The following is a 20,611-nucleotide window of genomic DNA, read 5'->3' as shown; positions in this document are numbered from 1 at the left end:
CATGCTGTTCAGAATGGAAATAATGCATTCTGCTTCTCCATCTCTTCCTGCATTGATCTACATGTGAAGATATTGCATTCACACTGTGGGGTCATTATATAAAGACCAATTACTGCCATGATGTGGTGTGGTGCTGCAATAACTAAATGTAAGAATACAGTAATTTAACAATTGCTATAATCCATCAATCAATCGCTTCACATCTGCTTATCCAGGTCTGGGTCGCGGGGGCAGTAGCCTAAGCAAAGAGGCCCAGGTTTCACTCTCCCCAGCCACCTCTTCCAGCTCTTCTGGGGGGATTCCGGGCCGTTCCCAGAACTGTCGATAAATATAAACTCTCTATAGCGTGTCCTGGGTCTTCCCCGGGGTCTTCTCCCAGTTGGACATGCCTGGAACACCCCACCAGGGAGGCGCCCAGGGGGCAACTACCTCAACTAGCTCCTATAAATGACATGGAGAGAAGACTTATTTCAGCCACTTATATTGGGGATCTCATTCTTTCAGTCACTACCCAAAGCTCATGAGCATAGGTGAGAGCAGGGTCGGAGTGGGCCCCTTTTTCAGCCTGGGAGTTTCATGCCCAAATCCGGACCAAAATTATTTTTCCCTCCCAATCGGCCCAAACTAGAGTTTGACATGACCCGGACCATCGGGAATCCTCCCGAATCTCCCGATTAGCCACTCCGGCTCTGGGTGAGAGTCAGAACGTTGACTGACCAGTAAATCGAGAGCTTTGGCTCAGCTCTCTCTTCACCACAACAGTCCGGTACAGCGTCCGCAACACTGCACCGATCCACCTGTCAACCTTCCGTTCCATCCTTCCCTCAATCGTGAACAAGAACCCGAGATACTTGAACTCACCCCTGACCTGGAGAAGGCACTCCACTCTTGTCTGAGTGCTGATTCTCATCCCATGCAAACTGATCCAGCTATCCAGCTATAATCAATTATATATATATATATATATATATATATATATATATATATATATATATATATATATATATATATATATATATATATATATATATATATAATTGATTGTAGCTGGATAGCTGGATCAGTTTGCATTTTACAGATCCTCTAATCTCATCAAAAAATGCTCATATAGCTTCTATGGAAAGGAGAGAGAGAGCGAGAGGCGAGTGGAAGTTGGGAATATTAATTCTCCATTATTGAATGAGTGAACTTTTTATAGCTTCATTTAATTATGGTCAGTTAGACAGTGATACTTTGAGAGTTTTTTATATCAAAGAAAGAGAAGAACAGAATATTATATTATGAATACATTAACCTGGATAGCCTACTGTTTGTATTTTTTAAAAAGTTCTGATGACTGATGCTTATTTGTCCTACTTTGGGTAAGCTACTATCCGAGAAAGAAAAGTTATAATGATTACATTAACCTATTTTTGCTTAAGGTTACTCCAACCGTCTTCTGCAGTTATAGCTAAAAGAATAAAAGTTTATTTTCTATCTTTAGATAGATAGATAGATAGATAGATAGATAGATAGATAGATAGATAGATAGATAGATATTCAGTCAGTCAGTCAGTCAGTCTGTCTGTCTGTCGTTATTGTCCACAGGGGAAATTTATTTTCACCATTAGTACAAAGCCTTATCAACATACATACATAGGTATACTTAACACATACCCTCCCTTAGGCACTCTTTTGTGTAATCGTCGGACAATCTGGCAACCTGCGTCTCAGACGAGAACAGAAATACATTTATTCCGTTTCTGATCACATGGGGCGCAGGGTTGACGGAGCCGGAATGACTAGCAGGGATTGACTAGCAGAGCCAGACCGAGGCGGGACGGGACACAATACACTAGGGTACCACAATTATGAAATATAGCAAACTTATGTGACATTTAACTCATTAACCAGGAGGATGGAGGCATCCAAACGCTTCACCGACGAAGACTACAAAAACTGGCTGAAAACAGCGGAGGGTCTGTACCTATTGAGGAGGTACATTAGGGACTTCGTCGAAAACGAAACCGAAACTTATCATAAGTCTCTTCGGGATCATTTAAAAGGAGTTATTTGTGTAAACAAATGCAAATCTCCAGGACCAGGAAAAAAGGTAAACTGCGAGATAAAATGAGCATTTAAAAGTGGACAATGTTTATCCAGATTTGTACTAGGTTTCTAGGTAGATATATAGATGCTAGCATAATATTAGCCTAAATACAGACGGAAACTTCAGGTCTCTTATAACGTGATTCGTGATAAACGTATTTGTTCACAGTTTGTGGACTCAGCACTTTGTCAAGGGTGTCAGCAGTGGAAATGCAAGATATTAGCAAATCATCTTAGCAAGTCTTCAGTACACTTTGAGAACTGTCAGCCATACCTGTGGCCATTGGAGAAATGGGAAGTGGCTAAGGTGAGTTCTGGGTAACCTGGCATCCATAATACTCATTTAATAATCTTTGATGTCGTTGACAGTGTTGTGTTGGTCTAAGTGCTTTGAACTGATGTAGCTATGTTTTATGTGATGTTAGGCATATATGCCACGTACACCAAGGGATCATAACAGTTTTCAACAGTTCGACATTTCTGCTATTCTGAACTTCATGGATCACTGCAAACATTTTAGGGCTTTAATTAAAACTCCGCTTTTCAGCAAGGTAAAAATCCACTTTATTCACATGTCTTTGTTAAGACTTTCTAGTGTAGCCTACTTGTACATGTGTTCATACTGAAATCAAACGTACTGCAGATATTGTCTACAAATCTTACCAGTATATATTCTGCAGTGCATTGTTTTTGCTCTTCTTCGGCAGTAAATAAAAGATGTGCAAATCTGAAGATGGAAAGTTCTACGTCAAATGAAATTATATGCACACATGTGGTTTATGTATTTTTTTCTTTTGGATAAAGGTAATTAATGTGAGGAACAAAGTGATGCATTCCCCTGAACTCAGGCTGAGCAAAAAGGATTCAAATGCATATATAGAAAATGTTTTGCAATTGGCAAAGACCCTTGAACCTCGTGCACCAGGCCTGAAGGCTATATCAGAGGAGCTAAAGCAGGTATCTGCCCATGAAGCACACACAGGCACAAAAAGTGTTTTTTCGAAGATCAGGAATCCGTGAAAGGTGTGACTTCATTATATACATCTTAACATGGCTCTGTAGGTGTTTGTTCTCTGTTAGCGTAATGTACTTATAATATATTATAATATTTCTAAGAGGAATGGTTTGGGTGGTTTGCTTTTTGGTGCATTTTAGTTTGAGGAAAACTTGGAGAAGTATTGCCGCCGAAGTTCTCACCATGCAGAGGACAGCAAGGAAGACCATTTGAAGCTGATGAATAGGGAGCACCAGGCTCTGAAAGAGAAGATTGAGTTTCTAGCACAGCACTATGAGGAACAACAAAATGCAGACCTTAAAGTAAGATATAGTGCCCAGATGATGGCAAGACAAATTGTGCATTTGATCTTAGTGAAGGCTGAAAACATGATTAGCAACACACCGTGATATCTGAAAATGTATAAATCCATTTGCATGTTGTCTTCAGAAAGAACTACAGGGTATGAGAAACTTTTTGGAGCAGAACAAGGACCTTCTGGAGAACCTGGGTCCTCATGTTAACCAGCTGGATGAGATCCAAGAGAAGGTGAACAAACACGATCAGCAGATTGATAACCTGGAGGACAGGGTTGACAAACTGGAAAAAGACACACTGGAAAAAGAGGGTGGGTGAAAGAAGGATTTATTACATTAAGAGTAGAGATACCAGTTTAAACAGTTTTTAATTTCCCTGTACAGCTAGTCTAGACTAGCTAGACTAGTTAACTTGTTATTATACCTTTAAAATCAATGTGATTATGATCCACAGACACTGTATTCATCGGCGAAACCTTGAAGTTCAAGAATCATCTGATAGAAGAAGCTAGGAAAAGGAAATGGTCAGATCCTGTTTTCACAGAGGTCTTTGAATCCACTGGTAACCACTGTATTCAATGTTTAGGTGTTCAAATATATAGCGTAGGTACAAAAGAAATTATGTTTCTTTTGTATTCATATGTATTCACATGTGTGTTAATTAAAGGTTCTATTGGCTCGTGTAGGTTATAGAGGTCGTGTGGAGGTCAATGGGCGCCTCTTTATTGGCTCTTGTGTGTGTAGTACCAAGAAGAGGGCTCACCAGGACGTGGCCAGACAGGCCCTGGAAAGCCTTGAACTCTGTGATAGTAATGAAGAGCTTTCACAGCCCGGATACAGAGACCAGCCATCTGCATATACAGCTGTTCCATCAGTGACTCCTGCTGCCTCGTCCTCAAGTAAAGTGCTTTTTCCTCTTCCTCTTCCTCTTCCTCTTCCCTTCTTCTTTCCTCTCTGTCCGCCTCATCACGCAGTCAAGCAAGCGAAACGTTGTTTTTTGGTGGCTTTTACCAACCGTGTTGCTTCTGAGCTGATTTCGAGTTTCTCGTTTCAGATGTCGTCTTTTATGCCACTGCAACCGTGGTCCTCACAAACCAAGAAGTCGTTTCTGATGGATGTGAACACGAGGAACATGCAGTTGAATCAGCTTATGAAAAACTAGCCGGTGTGTTTGGTGTAACGGCTCCAGAAGCAGGTGGGCATCAGCATATTTAGGCTGTTATACTGATAGAGATCTGATCATTGGGTTTTGTGAGTAATTTGATTTTGGTTTGGGTTTATTGTGGTTAAATTCGTTGCCTTTCTTGTCAAACAGGTAAAAGTTTTAGGGCAGCGGTCTTGACACATTTTGATACCTGCGATTACCCTCCACCATCAGAATATTTATATCAGCAAGGTGATAAGAGCTTCTGCAAACTCCTTCTGTGCGGGCCGTTTACCTTTCATGACAAAGGTATTTAGATTCAGTCTACGTTATGAATGAAATCTTACGTATTCATTTCATCAACTTTGCCTTTATGATTTATATATTCCTTAGATTAGAGTTTAATTCCTTAAATTAGAGTTTAACAGTGCAAGCCACATTAGAGTTGTAAGCTTTTAACTTAAGTTTCTCTTCATGTCTTTTCTCTAATTGATGCTCCTTGCTTGCTGGATGAAATCCGTTAGATGGCTCCATAAAGAAGAAACAGGCAGAACAGCAGGCAGCTATGGTTGCCCTGCAACGGCTGTCAGGGGTCCTTAACTGTAGATCTGAGGATGTTAAAGATGGAAACTACAAAGGGTTTCTGAAGGAACATCTAGAAGCCCATGGTCTACAACAACCTGAGTACAGTAATGAGAGAAAGGAAGTGGTCACTTCAGAAGTGGAGGGTCTTAGCACTAGCACAGGTAATTCACAGGAGTTTGTATATATTATAGAGGCTTGTGACATTCCTGACAAACTCATTGCAAAAAGCACTAAGTAAAACATCTGTATATTTAACTGTCAAATGTTAAATATACAAGGTTTTTTTATTCTTCTTTCTCCTCCTTAAAAACTGGTAATTGCACTGAACCTGCTCATTATACAGTAGCAGTGTTCTGAGTGCGGACGGTCATGAGGCTTGTCTTCCAGCAGAGGGCAGTGTTGCAGTGCTGCAGCCCTCAGCTCCCACACACCAGGCCGACGATGATGATGATGAAGCCCATCTGACAAAACCTCGGGACACGCACACCCCCCCCATACCACGCAAAGTGGCCAAACTGGAATGTGCAGGTACACAGATGTAGGCTCAGCATGTGAAAGGAATGTGTCACTATAGAAAGGGCCAGTAGAGTGTACTATGATCAAAGTGAAGGTGATAGATCTGTTCACACGAGTCGGAAACTAACAAATCCCATCAGTGACTCCAGCTGCATCACCCTCAAGAAAAGTATTTTTTCCTACCATTGTTGTAATTAGGCTTGATAAACTGTCTTACAGAACATCACTTTAAGCTTGGGTTGTCACCTTTATTGAATATGTAACAAAGCTGCACTGAGCTGTGTAAGACTGAGTGACGTAGTGGAGTTTACAGAATAGCAGTGTTTCCTTAGCGTCCCCTAACCGTGTCCACCTGTGTTCGCCTGTGTTCGCCTGTGTCCACCTGTGTTCGCCTGTGTCCACCTGTGTTCGCCTGTGTCCGCCTGTGTCCGCCTCATCACGCAGTCAAGCAAGCGAAACGTTGTTTTTTGGTGGCTTTTACCAACCGTGTTGCTTCTGAGCTGATTTCGAGTTTCTCGTTTCAGATGTCGTCTTTTATGCCACTGCAACCGTGGTCCTCACAAACCAAGAAGTCGTTTCTGATGGATGTGAACATGAGGAACATGCAGTTGAATCAGCTTATGAAAAACTAGCCGGTGTGTTTGGTGTAACGGCTCCAGAAGCAGGTGGGCATCAGCATATTTAGACTGTTATGCTGATAGAGATCTGATCATTGGGTTTTGTGAGTAATTTGATTTTGGTTTGGGTTTATTGTGGTTAAATCTCTTGCCTTTCTTGTCAAACAGGTAAAAGTTTTAGGGCAGCGGTCTTGACACATTTTGATACCTGCCATTACACTCCACCATCAGAATATTTATATCAGCAAGGTGATAAGAGCTTCTGCAAACTCCTTCTGTGCGGGCCGTTTACCTTTCATGACAAAGGTATTTAGATTCAGTCTATGTTATGAATAAAATCTTACTTATTCATTTCATCAACTATATTCTTTTAGAGTTTAACAGTGCAAGCCACATTAGAGTTTAACAGTCCTTGCCACATTAGAGTTGTAAGCTTTTAAATCAAAGTTTCTCTTCATGTCTTTTCTCTGATTGATGCTTCTTGCTTGCTGGATGAAATCCGTTAGATGGCTCCATAAAGAAGAAACAGGCAGAACAGCAGGCAGCTATGGTTGCCCTGCAACGGCTGTCAGGGGTCCTTAACTGTAGATCTGAGGATGTTAAAGATGGAAACTACAAAGGGTTTCTGAAGGAACATCTAGAAGCCCATGGTCTACAACAACCTGAGTACAGTAATGAGAGAAAGGAAGTGGTCACTTCAGAAGTGGAGGGTCCTAGCACTAGCACAGGTAATTCACAGGAGTTTGTATATATTATAGAGGCTTGTGACATTCCTGACAAACTCATTGCAAAAAGCACTAAGTAAAACATCTGTATATTTAACTGTCAAATGTTAAATATACAAGGTTTTTTAAAATTCTTCTACAGCATAAAGTAGCAGTGTTCTGAGTGTGGACGTTCATAAAGCTTGTCTTCCAGCAGAGGGCAGTGTTGCAGTGCTGCAGCCCCCAGCTCCCACACACCAGGCCGACGATGATGATCATGATGAAGCCCATCTGACAGAACCTCAGGGCACGCACACGCCTCCCATACCCCCTTCCATACCAGGCAGCAGAGAGAACCTTGATCAAAGAGATGGTGAAATATTTTTGTTCACACGAGTTGGAAAGTCTTTAAGTCTGTTACTAAAGGAGGGGCGTAACAGTGCTTCTAAACTCTCCAGTGTGTGTTTTTAAAACTTTCTTGTGTGTTTGTGTGTGTGCGCCTGTGTGTGTGCGAATATGTGTGTGTGCATGTGTGTGTGTGTGCGTGTGTGTGCGCGCGCGCATGTGTGTTTTACAGAGATCTACAAACTTCTGACACTGTTTAATCTCAAACCTCCATCTGTAATAGTAGAGAGTGTCAGAAATGAACAAAACTTCTGCATGAAAGTGGAGGCCATCTTGGATAATCTAACCTTTAAGAACAAAGATCCCTCTACCTCCAAGAAAGATGCCGTTCGTAAAGCATATTATGTACTCGGATATGCGTTGGGCATTTGTCAGTCAAACACAGGTACTGTGACGTCTGTCTGTTATAATTACTAACCAGTGGTATACAATTATACACAAAATATTTACAATACGTGCTTACAATAAGTGCTGTTGTTAGGAACTGGAGCTGTATCACGTCTGTTTATTTGTTTACTTATTTAGTCTCTCTTCAAGAAGCAACCATGCTGGTGAAACAGGATTTTTCCCAGAAGTCTTTGCCCCATCCCAAGGAGCTTATTGAAGGCACCAAGGAGCCTTTCTACTGCTCGCTCACAGTCATCTCATACAGGCTCGTCTATGAGGGACAAGGTTAGACATTCTCATGTGTTATGCTATGTCCTTGATGAATATTTAGTTCACCTGTAGACAGTGCCGTTGTGCAAGATGGGAGGGAGGATAGGAGGTATGTGTGTGTGTGTGTGTGTGTGTGTGTGTGTGTGTGTGTGTGGAGTGAGGAGGAGCTACACAGGTGAGGGGTGTGTGGTGTGAGGAGGAGCTACACAGGTGAGGGGTGTGTGTGTTTGGTGAGGAGGAGCTACATAGGTGAGGGGTGTGTGGTGTGAGGAGGAGCTACATAGGTGAGGGGTGTGTGTGTGTTTGGTGAGGAGGAGCTACACAGGTGAGGGGTGTGTGGGGTGAGGAGGAGCTACACAGATCTGCTGTCCTTTGCAGACGTTTGATTTGATTTTAATAGGCCATTTTGTATTTTACACAAACAGCATCCACACTGCGTACCTTGTGCTGCTTTTACTGTAATGGAAACAAATGAGCAGTAATGGACAACACAAAGTGTTACACACCACCAAACCACATATTAGACTGCAGACGAAAAATAGCAAACGACAATAAAACAAAGAACACAAATCTTTTGCTCCTCCACACTAACCTAGAAACATGTTTGTCCCCGGCGTGGGAGTTTGGTCAATGTGTTTGGACATTTGAACAAAGGATTATTCTGTAGCTTACAGCCTGAGCCTGTTAGTGTGTCTCAGCGTCCACTGGAGATGGACCCATCACAAGCCCAGACATAACAATTATACTGACATTCATCTTTGATGACTTGCTTTCTGCCATTCTGTGGAACAATCAATTTTTGGTTTGAAATGTAAAGAATTATGTATACTTGCATGATTTTAAGCTGAATGGTTCTGAAGTGTTTTAATAAATTGCTTCTTACAATAATGATACAAAGTTCCCAGAGAAGACAGGATTTTTTTTAGAATGGATCTCAAGAAAGCTGTGAATCAGACTTTAGGCAGCTGTGCCCTGTGGATCAGACTTTAGGCAGCTGGTGAAGGGTAATGGCAGGTATCAAAATGTGTCAAGACTCCTGCCCTAAAACTTTTGTGCAGGAGAGTCCAGGTTTTCTCAGCTGTCCCAGCTGCTTAAACTCCTGAATAAGATAATCAAGGATTTTTGGCAGTGTAGTTTATATGTGTAGTAGTTAGGGGTGGGTATCACTACTGATTTCCCAGTTCGATTCGATTCTGATTCACAAGGTCGCGATTCAATTCGATTTTCGATTCGATTCGATATTTGATTCAATATCCATTCTTGTAGGGAAATTTCAGTTACAATAAAAAGTGTAGTTTGAATGTGAAATGTTGTAATAATACAAGGAACACTCAAACTTTATTAAAATGTATTAAGATATTAGTGTTTATACTGTGAACAACAGTTACATTCTTTTTTTATATCAATTAATGCACACACTTCCACATAGCTTCTTTACCAGAAAATGCATTGAAAGCGGTTTTGAACAGCCTTTTAAAGTGCAAATTAAGTTTTTTTAACATGTAACAAAAACATTTATGAACACAGTTCTGAATATTGTAAACATTAAGGTCCAAAAACTAAGATTTATTCATGACTGCTTTCTGACATCTTGGAGATTGTCAAATATTTCTGCAAGAAAAGGAGCTGATCAACATGTTGAGGAGTGAGACAGCTCTTTTGTGCAGTAACAATATTGCCAGCTGTTGAGAAAACTTTACAGCTTTATACTTGACGCGTCGCGACTGGCGTGAACGACGTAATCGCGGTGGCTCCGCCCGTGCGCTGTCGTTTCGCAAGATCGCGCACCTCTCGAATTTTGAAACTTCACGCTCGCCGCGCTTCAGTGCAATGAACAAAGTCATGTTTGCCGGGTTCATACACCTAAATTCAAGCACGTCACGCGAGATAAAATGCGAGACGTTAAAACGGTGCGCATATGCGGGGAAAATTGGCCAATTCTAAAGATCGATCTCAGGTTTAATAAATCGATATCGAATCATTCAAATGAAGATCGATTTGAATCGAAAAATCGATTTTTTAAACACACCCCTAGTAGTAGTCCCACTTTTCTGAGGCTCACAGATTACGGACACCTTCTCCGCAGGTTCCACGGAGGCAGACGCGAAGCTGGATGTCCTGCAGAAGGCCCTGCGTGCCCTGCCCGTGCTTTTTGGCTACGAGTCTCTGCCCAGCTCCAGCAGTGCTGAGGAAACGGAGGCTCAGATCAACGCCGTCCTGAGAAGCAAAGGCCAGAAGGACCTGGCGCTCTCCCTCCGACGCCGGCACCTGTGCTCGGCCACGGTGCTGCTCAAGGACTACGCAATGACGAGCACGGGGCAGTCCAACAAGAAGGGGAACCGCAGCGACCTGAGCCGGCGCATCCTGGGCCTGCTGGGGGAGAAGACAGGTCAGGCTGGGGCCGCAGCCCGCTTACGAACACACGCGCTGGCTCGTACACGACCGGCCGGGTAGGGCTGGAGTTTGGGAACTGGGCTGAATGTGAAAGCTGTGCTCACCACGTAGTAGCCCCTTCTAGTCGCTTTCACGACGGTTCGCAGCTTGATGGCACAAAACAAAAACGATCTGCCGCACTTTGTCGCTCGGTTACAAGTCGATCCTTCTTCTTTTGACGCTTCGCAGAACCGAGCTGCTCGTCTTTCAGGAACCTCTTAGACGAGTGGTTCAGAAAGAGGGGCCTGCAGCTGCCGGTGTTTGAGGACACGGAGGAGGGCCAGGGATCCAGAACCACACTCTCTCTCTCACTCTCCTGCTCTCATTCAGGTGACCACACATTCCCATGTATGCTCTCTCTCTCTCTCTCTCTCCCCTCGTTCTTTCTCTCTCACACACACACACACACACAACTACAGTAAGTACCATGTTGGGTCTTGTCTTTAGACTGGGAAGACAGCTTGGAGGCAGCGTGTGGGAAGCTGATCCAGGAGCTGAGTGAGAGGTTTCGGTATCTGTCTGAGTAGGTTGAGCGTCAGGCTGCCAGATGAGCTGAACACTACTGAACACACTACACTGCCAAGAGGAATCTCCATTCCAATGTGCTACTGACTAAAAGACATTTTCAGGGTCTTTGGATTTTAACCAAGGTACATAAAAGATTCAGGTTGATTTGATAAATTTTTTAAGGGTTTTAAAATGTATTCCAATTATTAATAATTGATTAATTCAACACAGACTGATTTGGCTTAATAAAAAAATTAAGTAAATTTTTGCGGAAGTGCGGAAGAATATGTCTTAATGCAAAAGTGGCCATGTATAACATTAGAAAATATTGTTTTTGCAATATTGTATAAAAGGAATTTTTCACGGTACGGCGGGCCCCCTACTGGTCGCCCCCATATACAGCGGCAGTTGTCTTGTTGCATTGTGTCCCTCAGGTGGGCGGGGCGTATGATCCGCCTCACCTGACGGTCGTTTGTTTGTCTATATGTGTCTTGTCTTTGTACCAGTTGACTGATGGTCATTGTATCCTTCATTTGGATTGTGTCACGGGTTTTTGGTTTGCACACTTTATTCATTAAAACTTCCTTTTTCCTGAGACTTGCGTGATCGCTTCAATTTTTTTCGCACTGCCTGCCCGTCACAGAATTACAGTTTATTTACGACTGCTAACATCCTTTTGTCCAATCTGTAGTCATTTTCAAAACTCTAAACACAGTGAACACAACATCAGTCTTCAGTGGCTATGCAATTAGTACAATTCATGTTGTTTTTGCACAAAATGCAGTCATTTTACATGTTTCTATAATGCTTACATTTTCTATACACACAAGGTTATCCAATAACAAAATTATGGATAATTTTTGTCTTATTTACAAATGCTTGCGCACACCATGTCAAAAATGGAAACCTAAGGTTCAAAACTTAAATATTGTATAAAATGTAAAGTTCTGCAAAACCAAAGGCAGCTGAAAAGCTATTATTTTTGCACATATAGATCAATGAAATAAAATTAAGTACAGTAATGTACCGGGTCAGAAAGGAGCAAATCTAACAATTTGTCCTGCAATCTCAAGTGCTGGTTTGGTCCTTCACAAATGCCATATTGGTCCCTATAACAGTGACCTCCTTCTTTAGTTTTTGAATGAACTCTACCAACAACTGGTTCCAGAAGCAGAAATGAAACAGGTGGGAGGAAACACGAGGACATTTGTGGTGTGACAGTGTGGCATTCTGTCATTCTCATGTCATCACAAACTGGTTTATAGACCATCCAAGAGTGATGTCCCTTTTCCTCCCGCCCTACTCGCCTTTCCTCAACCCCACTAAGGAACTTTTTTCAGTCTGGAGGTGGAAGGTGTATGATCATCGGCCCAATGACCAAATGTCCCTCCTGGATACAATGGATCCCGGCTGCAGAGACATTTCAGCTGAAGACTGCCAGGGTGAATAAGGCATACCAAGCTTTTCTACCCCAGGTGCATGGCAAGGGCCAACATCAGATGTGATGTGGATGAAAACATGTGGCCAACTCCTGAAGACATTTAGATTACACGTAACAAGACTGGTCAGTTTTGTATCCTGTTTTTTCCCCCTTGTGTGGCTTTTTTTAATTTGTGTATTTACACATATGGGACCATGGCTAATTATGTAGTTATGTTATTATGTAGCCCAATTATTTTCTGGGTTAGGCTACAATTTACCGTAATGTCCTTAATACAGTAAAATATAGCCTTTACTGCAAAAGGCTATATTACTGACTCCTTTTTTGTCTAATCTACATTTCATATAGTACCTAACAGTAAATATCACTCATTGTGTAGACAGTATGTTGCCAAAAATGCACACATTTGAAAAAAAAGTCCAAATGAAGTGGATTACAGTAAAAATGAACTGACTAAGGAAACAACAGATGTTACTGTAAAATGTCTGTTGTTTGCTAGGAGAGAGTAAAATATTATATATAACACTGTTTCTGTATTGCCATCAAATGGTTGTGCAGTGATTGACTATAATCTCGAACTGAAGTAAATGTAAATCCTCCTGAGCAAACATCTCATATTGCTTTTTCTGATCATGTTTTCCTCCTTGACTTGAACCAACCCTTTCCCGGGTTTTCAAGCATATTTAATAATTCTTATGCACTTTATGTATTATTTTTTAATCTTTGTGGGGCGTGTCATTATTTTCTCATGGGGTTTAACAATTTATTATTTAATCATTATGTAAACCTTTCATGTTTTCTGTTGTTTTGTTATTTTAATAGCCTATCAATTTGTGTTTTATTCTTTTGTATTACCTGTTCAGCACTTTGGTAAATCTGACTGTATGAAACTTCTGAACAAGTAAACAAACTCGAACTCCTGCCGTTTGGTCTGAATGTTTGAACCCAGCAACCACCACTAGGTGGCGACATTTCTGCTAGTGTGTCTCAGCACATTGGTCTGCAATTTCAGTAATAAGGCATCGTGCTGTACCACTAATGTCTTTTAGTTTTTGATATTCACTTTGGTGCATTTCTGGAATCATTGTGAAGACTTGTGCAATACTAAGAACATTTCTCAAAACAATTCATACAAATAACACCACACAATGGATTTACCAGCAACAGCCAATTCACTCAAAATCCCTCGTTCATGCCACAAAAGTATTTATGCCAGTGACCATGCCAGTGTTATTATAATGACACTCCCATGTGCCATTAATTATGAACGTGTTCTTAGTCATGGTGTCATACATCAGTGTACTGAAAACACACAAGCCTGCACATATCAGCTACACGTTACTGTGTGTGGGAGACTGCATGAGATTCAACTGGATTCACATTCAGGCTTTTACTGTTTGTACAGTAAACGTACAGTAAATGTGCAGAACCACACATGCAGTGCGGCATGTAAAATTACACGTGCAGTCGTTCTACACCTGCGTACATATCTGTCTGTCGGTCCACATATTCTCACCCACATCACGATGGAAGTCTTCTCTTGCAGTGTAGTGTGGATATAAACTGGATGTGTGATCCAGTCTCTGCAGGCTTCTGCTGTGATGTCTTCATGCTTCATCCATGACACTCAGCAATGTCATCTGTGTATATGTGCTTGTGCCACTTGAAGGTTCATACTGTAAGATGCACCTTTGAGCTGTTTTAGAGAACTGGTTAATCATTGGTTGATTGGATGAGTTTCACACACTCCCCTTCATCAGTGGAAGTTATGACTCACCCAATCATCAATTCAGGATAAATTCACCAAAAACGTCTGATAGAGGTGTATAAAATATGCTTTACAGGTTATGACTGGTCCTGCACTTTTGAATGTAATGATTTAAACAATGAACCAAAGCTGATATGTTTTGGGGGACAGGACTACTCAACAGAGAATAAATATAATATGTTTTGACATTGATAACGTAGGAAACAGCAGACTGTTGTACCATTTGCTTGATTATGCCAAGTATTTGGTATTTGTTCAAAATCAATGAGAAACTGCTTTCATGATGTGTACAAGTGACGAGACGATGTGGAGGTTGGATGAGTTATTTTGAGAAATTCAATTCTGATCTGCAAAATACACCAAAGTGACAGAAACTGTAAACAGACTCGAAACACTGGGAACTGCTGCTGAAGTGATCATATCCATGTGCTGCTAAATACAGCATCAGAATCAGAATTCTGGTGTAAGTGTGTAAATCAGCATGTAAGTGTCCTTCATACTAGAAAAAACTAGAGCGGAGACAAAAGATGAGACATGGACAGAAACAAAAGATGAGACAAAGGCAGAGACAAAAGACGAGAAAAGAGCAGAGGTAAAAGACGAGACAAGGGTGGAGACAAAAGACGAGACAAAGGCAGAGATAATAGATGAGACAAGGGTGGGGAAAAATACAAGACAATTGCAGAGACAAAAGATGAGACAGGCAGAGACAAAGGATTAATTAAATGTAATAGCTCTGTGAGAACATGCCATGATCATAATGCATGAAAGATTATTTCATACACCAGGGCTAATGTCATGAACACCTAATTTTTCAAACCTGACCTGTGTTGTTTGCCTTCTTTGTTACCTCTGATTGTTATCTCTGAAGGTTTAACGCACCAGGTCAGTAGATGGATCAGTGTTTGGGTCAGTGTTTTCAAAAATTGTGCTATAAGGACCACTTTTTGGGTCTTAGCAGCTGCAAAAAAACTATGAACTAGATTTGTATTTCCTTCAGGAAATCCGAGAGGGCTTGAAAAGGTGTGCCCTGTTCTGAATAAGGTCATGGCCAACACCCTTGAGTAAACAAGTATAAGGTCAATGCCCTGCCTGGGACCAAGATTTGAGCCATTGGTTGTGAGAAGATTACAAGTGTAATGTGTGTAGAGTCTAGTGTGTATTACTGTAACCTGTGTATGGTGAATGGGCGTGTAGTGTGTATTGTGTATATGTTGTATGTGGTTTATATGGTGTGTATTATGTGTGAAGGTGTATAGTTTGTATTGTATGTATGATGTGTATGAAAGTGTGCATTGTGTATGTGTAAGTGTATGTGTAAGAGAGTGATCGTGTGTGAATGATGGTGTCTATGGCATGAATGAAGGTGAGTGTGTGGGAATACAACGGTGTGTGTATTGTATATGAAGGTGTGTACAGTGTGTGTATGGTTTGTGCATATTGAGTGTATATTGTGTGTGTGTGTGTGTGTGTCTGTGTTTGTGTGTCTGTAGTTGAACAACACCTTAGGTGTGTGTGTGTGTGTGTGTGTGTGTGTGTGTGTGTGTGTGTGTGGTGTGAGTGATTGTAAATGAAGGTGTGTATATGGCATGAAATAAGGTATGAGTGTGTGAACATGTGTATGTGCAGTGTGTACGAAAGTGTGTACAGTGTGTGCAAAGTATGTGTGTGTGTGGGTAAACAACACCTCCTCAGGCATGTGTCTGTGTGAGAGAGACAGAGATGTATGAGTGGGGGAGGGGGGAACCGCTGGGTGTGGGAAGGTGTAATGTGTGTAGAGTCTACTGTGTGTAAACTTGTTTGTGGTGTGTCAGAATGCATGTGGTATGTATGAAGGCGTGTAGTGTGTATAGCGTATATGGTGCATATGTTGTGAAGAAATAACAAAAGAAAAAAGTGATAGTTGAGGAGCGGTAGCAGCACAGCACAGCGGTGCGTTTGGCCACTCCTTCCCTGGTTGTACACATGGTCATGTAAACAGTCAACAAGGCTCTCCAGAAGAAGGCTGGAGCTCTCCTGTCCACCTCTGTGGAGAGCTCAGAGGCCCATAATGCCATCCCTGCTCCTTATCAGGACCCAGCGGAGGTCTTTAGCTCCTGAAGGAGGGGGCTGTCCCCCCCGAGGTGCAAGGTTTACCCCCTCTCCCAGGAGGAGGAGTAAGTCATCTGCCTACAGATGAGCTACATCTGCCCCTACACCTGACAAGGAGTAAGGAAAGCAGGAACTGTGAATTGGCCTTTAGCACAAGCTCAGGACATTATGAGACCCTGGTGCTGTTTTCATATGTATGAAGGAATGCAGTGTGTACTGTGCGTATGACAACACCTCCTTAGTTATGTGTGTGTGTGTGTGTGTGAGTGTGTTTGTATGTTTGGAGTGGGTATGAGAGAGATGTGTGTGTGTGGTGTGAGAGAGAGATGTATGGTTTGTGTGTGTGCGTGTGGGGGGTTGAACATTCTAAGTCACTCTGTCACTGAGTCGAAAAGCCTTGTTTAGTCCGATTTGCACCCTCCGGACAAATAGTCGTAGTTCAGGACATATTTAACTTATTGGTTACCTGAAGAGATGGTGTGAGAGAGGACCCCTAAATGATGATTTTGGTGTAATTGTGTGTGGTTTTACATAAGATAAACACACCGACAAGTTGTTTAAAAACCAATTCTGATTTTGTGAAATTTACATGGGAGCCAATGGGACAGTTTTCTGTGCCTAGGGCCAAACAAATGCTCATAACTCTAAAAATAACTGATCAAATGATTAGAGAGTTAGGCCTTCCAGAAAAGACATGCTTTTCTACCATGCCTTTCTTCTATGTGAAACTTTGAGGATTTTACAAAAGTTTATTCAGGAGATTTTTGATAATTTTTCATGACAGAGCACACTCTGACTGGCAGTTATAATTTGAAATGAAATTCTGAACATTCTGCCATTCATTCCTTTGGGAAGTTTAACATAAAAAATAAACTTATTTATGCAATTTATGCAAAAAAATAAAAAATAAACTTCGAAATGCAATTTGAATGAAGTCTGTACGTTAAGCGGTGTGTGTGTATGTGTGGAATAATAATATGTGAGGAATAACAATTTCAAGCCCTCTAATAATTCAACAAAAGAGGGGAATTCCTACATGCCAATGTGTTATTCTTGCACCCTTCACAAAAAGGTGTCACATTTTACATTTATTACAATATATTCCTATGTGACATGTTCCATTTATTGTGTGGTATATGGAGGGCTAATGAATGCCTGGGGGGAAAATCACCCTTTTGATCTCTGCAGTATTGTATCTCACTATTCCAGTTCCATTCCATTCTGTTCTATGGCTCTATATTACTCTGTTATAACTATCATTAGTGGCAAACTCAGAGTAAAGATGTGGTGATGAGGATAGACTGGTGTTTGTTTGACATGTATATGCAACTGGAATGAAAGTTCAGTTCTTACCACATCCTGAAAATAAAACACAAAAAAACACAGGTGTGAACCATCACAGGAAACAGCATCTGTGTTTACACTATAAAATGTGGAGAACAAAGGGCAAAGAAGCTTGAGTGATAGGAACCAGAAGATGTTCTACATGGGCAGATCCAACGCTTGAGGCTCCATTAAGTACATGAGTGGTTTGACTGCAGATTCATATGAAGTCCTGTCACAATGTTTCTATACTATAAGATCCCACATAGGTGGCTATAAGGTGAAGTAGTCTGGGTGGAGTTGATGTAGGTCAGATGGTGGGGAGTTGATGTAGGTCAGATGGTGGGGAGTTGATGTAGGTCAGATGATGTGGAGTTGATGTAGGTCAGTTGATGTGGAGTTGATGTAGGTCAGATGGTGGGGAGTTGATGTAGGTCAGATGATGTGGAGTTGATGTAGGTCAGATGATGTGGAGTTGATGTAGGTCAGATGATGTGGAGTTGATGTAGGTCAGATGATGTGGAGTTGATGTAGGTCAGATGATGTGGAGTTGATGTAGGTCAGATGATGTGGAGTTGATGTAGGTCAGATGGTGGGGAGTTGATGTAGGTCAGATGATGTGGAGTTGATGTAGGTCAGTTGATGTGGAGTTGAAGTAGGTCAGTTGATGTGGAGTTGATGTAGGTGAGATGGTGGGGAGTTGATGTAGGTCAGATGGTGGGGAGTTGATGTAGGTCAGATGATGTGGAGTTGATGTAGGTCAGTTGATGTGGAGTTGAAGTAGGTCAGTTGATGTGGAGTTGATGTAGGTGAGATGGTGGGGAGTTGATGTAGGTCAGATGATGTGGAGTTGATGTAGGTCAGATGGTGGGGAGTTGATGTAGGTCAGTTGATGTGGAGTTGAAGTAGGTCAGTTGATGTGGAGTTGATGTAGGTCAGATGGTGGGGAGTTGATGTAGGTCAGATGATGTGGAGTTGAAGTAGGTCAGTTGATGTGGAGTTGATGTAGGTCAGATGGTGGGGAGTTGATGTAGGTCAGATGATGTGGAGTTGATGTAGGTCAGATGGTGGGGAGTTGATGTAGGTCAGATGATGTGGAGTTGATGTAGGTCAGATGATGTGGAGTTGAAGTAGGTCAGTGGAGTTGAAGTAGGGACAAGAAAGTTTAATGTGTCCCCCCCCCCCCCCGGGACACATCAGTAGAGTAGAGTAGAGTAGAATTTATTGTCATTGTATATGATACAACGAGATTCTGATTGGTACCTCTTAGTCACATAACAAGACTGGTTTATACTTGACGCGTTGCGAGGGTCCGCGCGGCGAAAATGACGTAATTGCAGTGACACCACCCGTGCGCGAGGGCCTCATGCGCTGTTGATTCGCGAGGTCGTGCAACTTGCACCTCTCGAATTTTGTAACTTCGCGCGCGCGCTGCGCTTCAGTGCGATGAACAATGTCATGTTTGCAGGGTTCATACGTTTATAAGGTGGAATTAAAGCACTTGTACGTCACTTTCAATGTCCATTTCAATATTTCCCAGAACGTTAAACTTAAATAAGTTAAATATTTATACATATACTCGAAATGATTGGAAATAATTCGCTTTTTATCAAATTATTTAATGGTTGTTTATTTTCAAAACGCTTAACGTCTTCACGTTCTCTCATGTTTCGGCCTGGAATTACAAGAGGCTCGTATTTGTTAACGTAATACAAGAGAACTGTAGTAGTTCTTATTAGTTCTTAAGTAGTTACAATTTCAAGCATTTTCAAGTACTTTAGCCTAAATTCCAGCACTTTTCAAACCTGGAACACAATGCAACATTAAAGTTCGTCAGGTAAATGTTTTTCCTTTCTTTTCTGCGCTCCAGATTTCTGTTTACTTTAACTATCCACCACTGTATTTCCCGCTGTTGGGCGAGTACCAGGCCAGCCGGCTACGGTCGGTGCTGGATCAAATCATTTTTCAGTGGGAGGCGAGGGTGTATGCACTTAATGGAAAATATGCAGATAAGTAGAAAACATATATATTTTAGCAATTGAGCTTATTTTGAGTACAGAATTTTATATTAATGAAAGATTTCAAGATTATTTAAAATGATAGACTTTAAATAAAAAATAAATTGCTGTGCTCTTTGATGGGCCCCCCTGGCCCTGGGGCCCGGGACAACAGACCTGGTTGTCTTCCCCTGTCGACAGGGCTGAGTACAAGACCACAGTCTATCCTCAGTATATCCACAGTTTACATGCAGAAAGTCAGGTTCAATGATATTGTTTCAGTAGGTCAGTAGTCAGTGGGTCAGTGGGTCAGTGGTCAATGGAACCACAATGTACTCTACCAGATTGTCATTTCTCTCTGAAGGCCGTACCAAGTCATCATTGAATGAAACTCACATTTCCATAAAATTTTTACTTTGACAGTGAACATTGTACAATTCCATAAACAGCAAAAGAGTACAATACATACATAAAACTAAAGTAAATGAGGACAGCACACAGTGTGCTGTAGAAACATAAGAATATGCTGATGTGCATATATATGTGCATATACTGTTATATAGACTGTTATATACACACACACACACACACACACACAAATCCTGTCAGCCCTGTATGTCTGGCCATAGATTGTCGTCAACATCACACCTGATATAGTGCTACCACCATTCCTCCGGAAGGTTCTACCATGTCTGTGATGTCATCACATCCATTTTGATGTGATTTTGAGGCCGGTGATCATAAACTCTCCACCTTCGTGCTGAAAAAAGTTCTTCAGTTGGGTTGAGGAATGGGGACTATGGTGGAAGGAAGAGGTCCTCGAATGGACATCACACAATTCCCTGATGAAGCTGATGGTAGAAACCATGTCTGAAACCATGTCTGAAACCATGTCTGAAACCATGTCTTACCATGTCTTGCTCAATAAGATGTGCAATTGGTCAATGTGAGAAACTCCCCAGACATTGTGTTGGTATAAATGTTGTGTTGGTATTGTGTTGGTATAGACATTGTGTCGGTATAG

General features: G+C 41.6%; 2 protein-coding genes across 3 annotated transcripts; both read left to right on the top strand.

The window, feature by feature from the left end:
* Positions 1-1,777: 1,777 nt before the first annotated feature.
* On the top strand, positions 1,778-4,852 carry LOC143484393 (uncharacterized protein CXorf38-like). Of its 2 annotated transcripts, XM_076983087.1 has the most exons (9): positions 1,778-2,092; positions 2,258-2,395; positions 2,514-2,639; positions 2,893-3,045; positions 3,244-3,405; positions 3,533-3,710; positions 3,854-3,961; positions 4,086-4,594; positions 4,715-4,852. In XM_076983087.1, the coding sequence occupies exons 1-8, from the start codon at positions 1,898-1,900 to the stop codon at positions 4,559-4,561; spliced, it is 1,536 nt and encodes a 511-aa protein (XP_076839202.1). In that variant the 5' UTR covers positions 1,778-1,897; the 3' UTR covers positions 4,562-4,594; positions 4,715-4,852. The 2 variants fall into 2 exon arrangements, with proteins under 2 accessions (XP_076839202.1, XP_076839203.1); XM_076983088.1 differs by lacking the exon at positions 4,715-4,852 and having other exon boundaries at positions 4,144-4,387.
* LOC143484391 (uncharacterized) lies at positions 4,715-11,553 on the top strand. The gene is made up of 12 exons (XM_076983086.1): positions 4,715-4,852; positions 5,068-5,289; positions 5,516-5,656; positions 6,169-6,309; positions 6,430-6,567; positions 6,768-6,989; positions 7,183-7,338; positions 7,543-7,755; positions 7,896-8,042; positions 10,114-10,416; positions 10,650-10,790; positions 10,908-11,553. The coding sequence occupies exons 2-12, from the start codon at positions 5,109-5,111 to the stop codon at positions 10,985-10,987; spliced, it is 1,863 nt and encodes a 620-aa protein (XP_076839201.1). The 5' UTR covers positions 4,715-4,852; positions 5,068-5,108; the 3' UTR covers positions 10,988-11,553.
* Positions 11,554-20,611: the final 9,058 nt, after the last annotated feature.

The sequence above is a fragment of the Brachyhypopomus gauderio genome, chromosome 20 (genome assembly GCF_052324685.1).
Source record: "Brachyhypopomus gauderio isolate BG-103 chromosome 20, BGAUD_0.2, whole genome shotgun sequence".
NCBI lineage: Eukaryota > Metazoa > Chordata > Actinopteri > Gymnotiformes > Hypopomidae > Brachyhypopomus > Brachyhypopomus gauderio.
The sequence above is the reverse complement of the archived record's forward strand: the minus strand, read 5'-3'. Positions and strand labels throughout refer to the sequence as shown.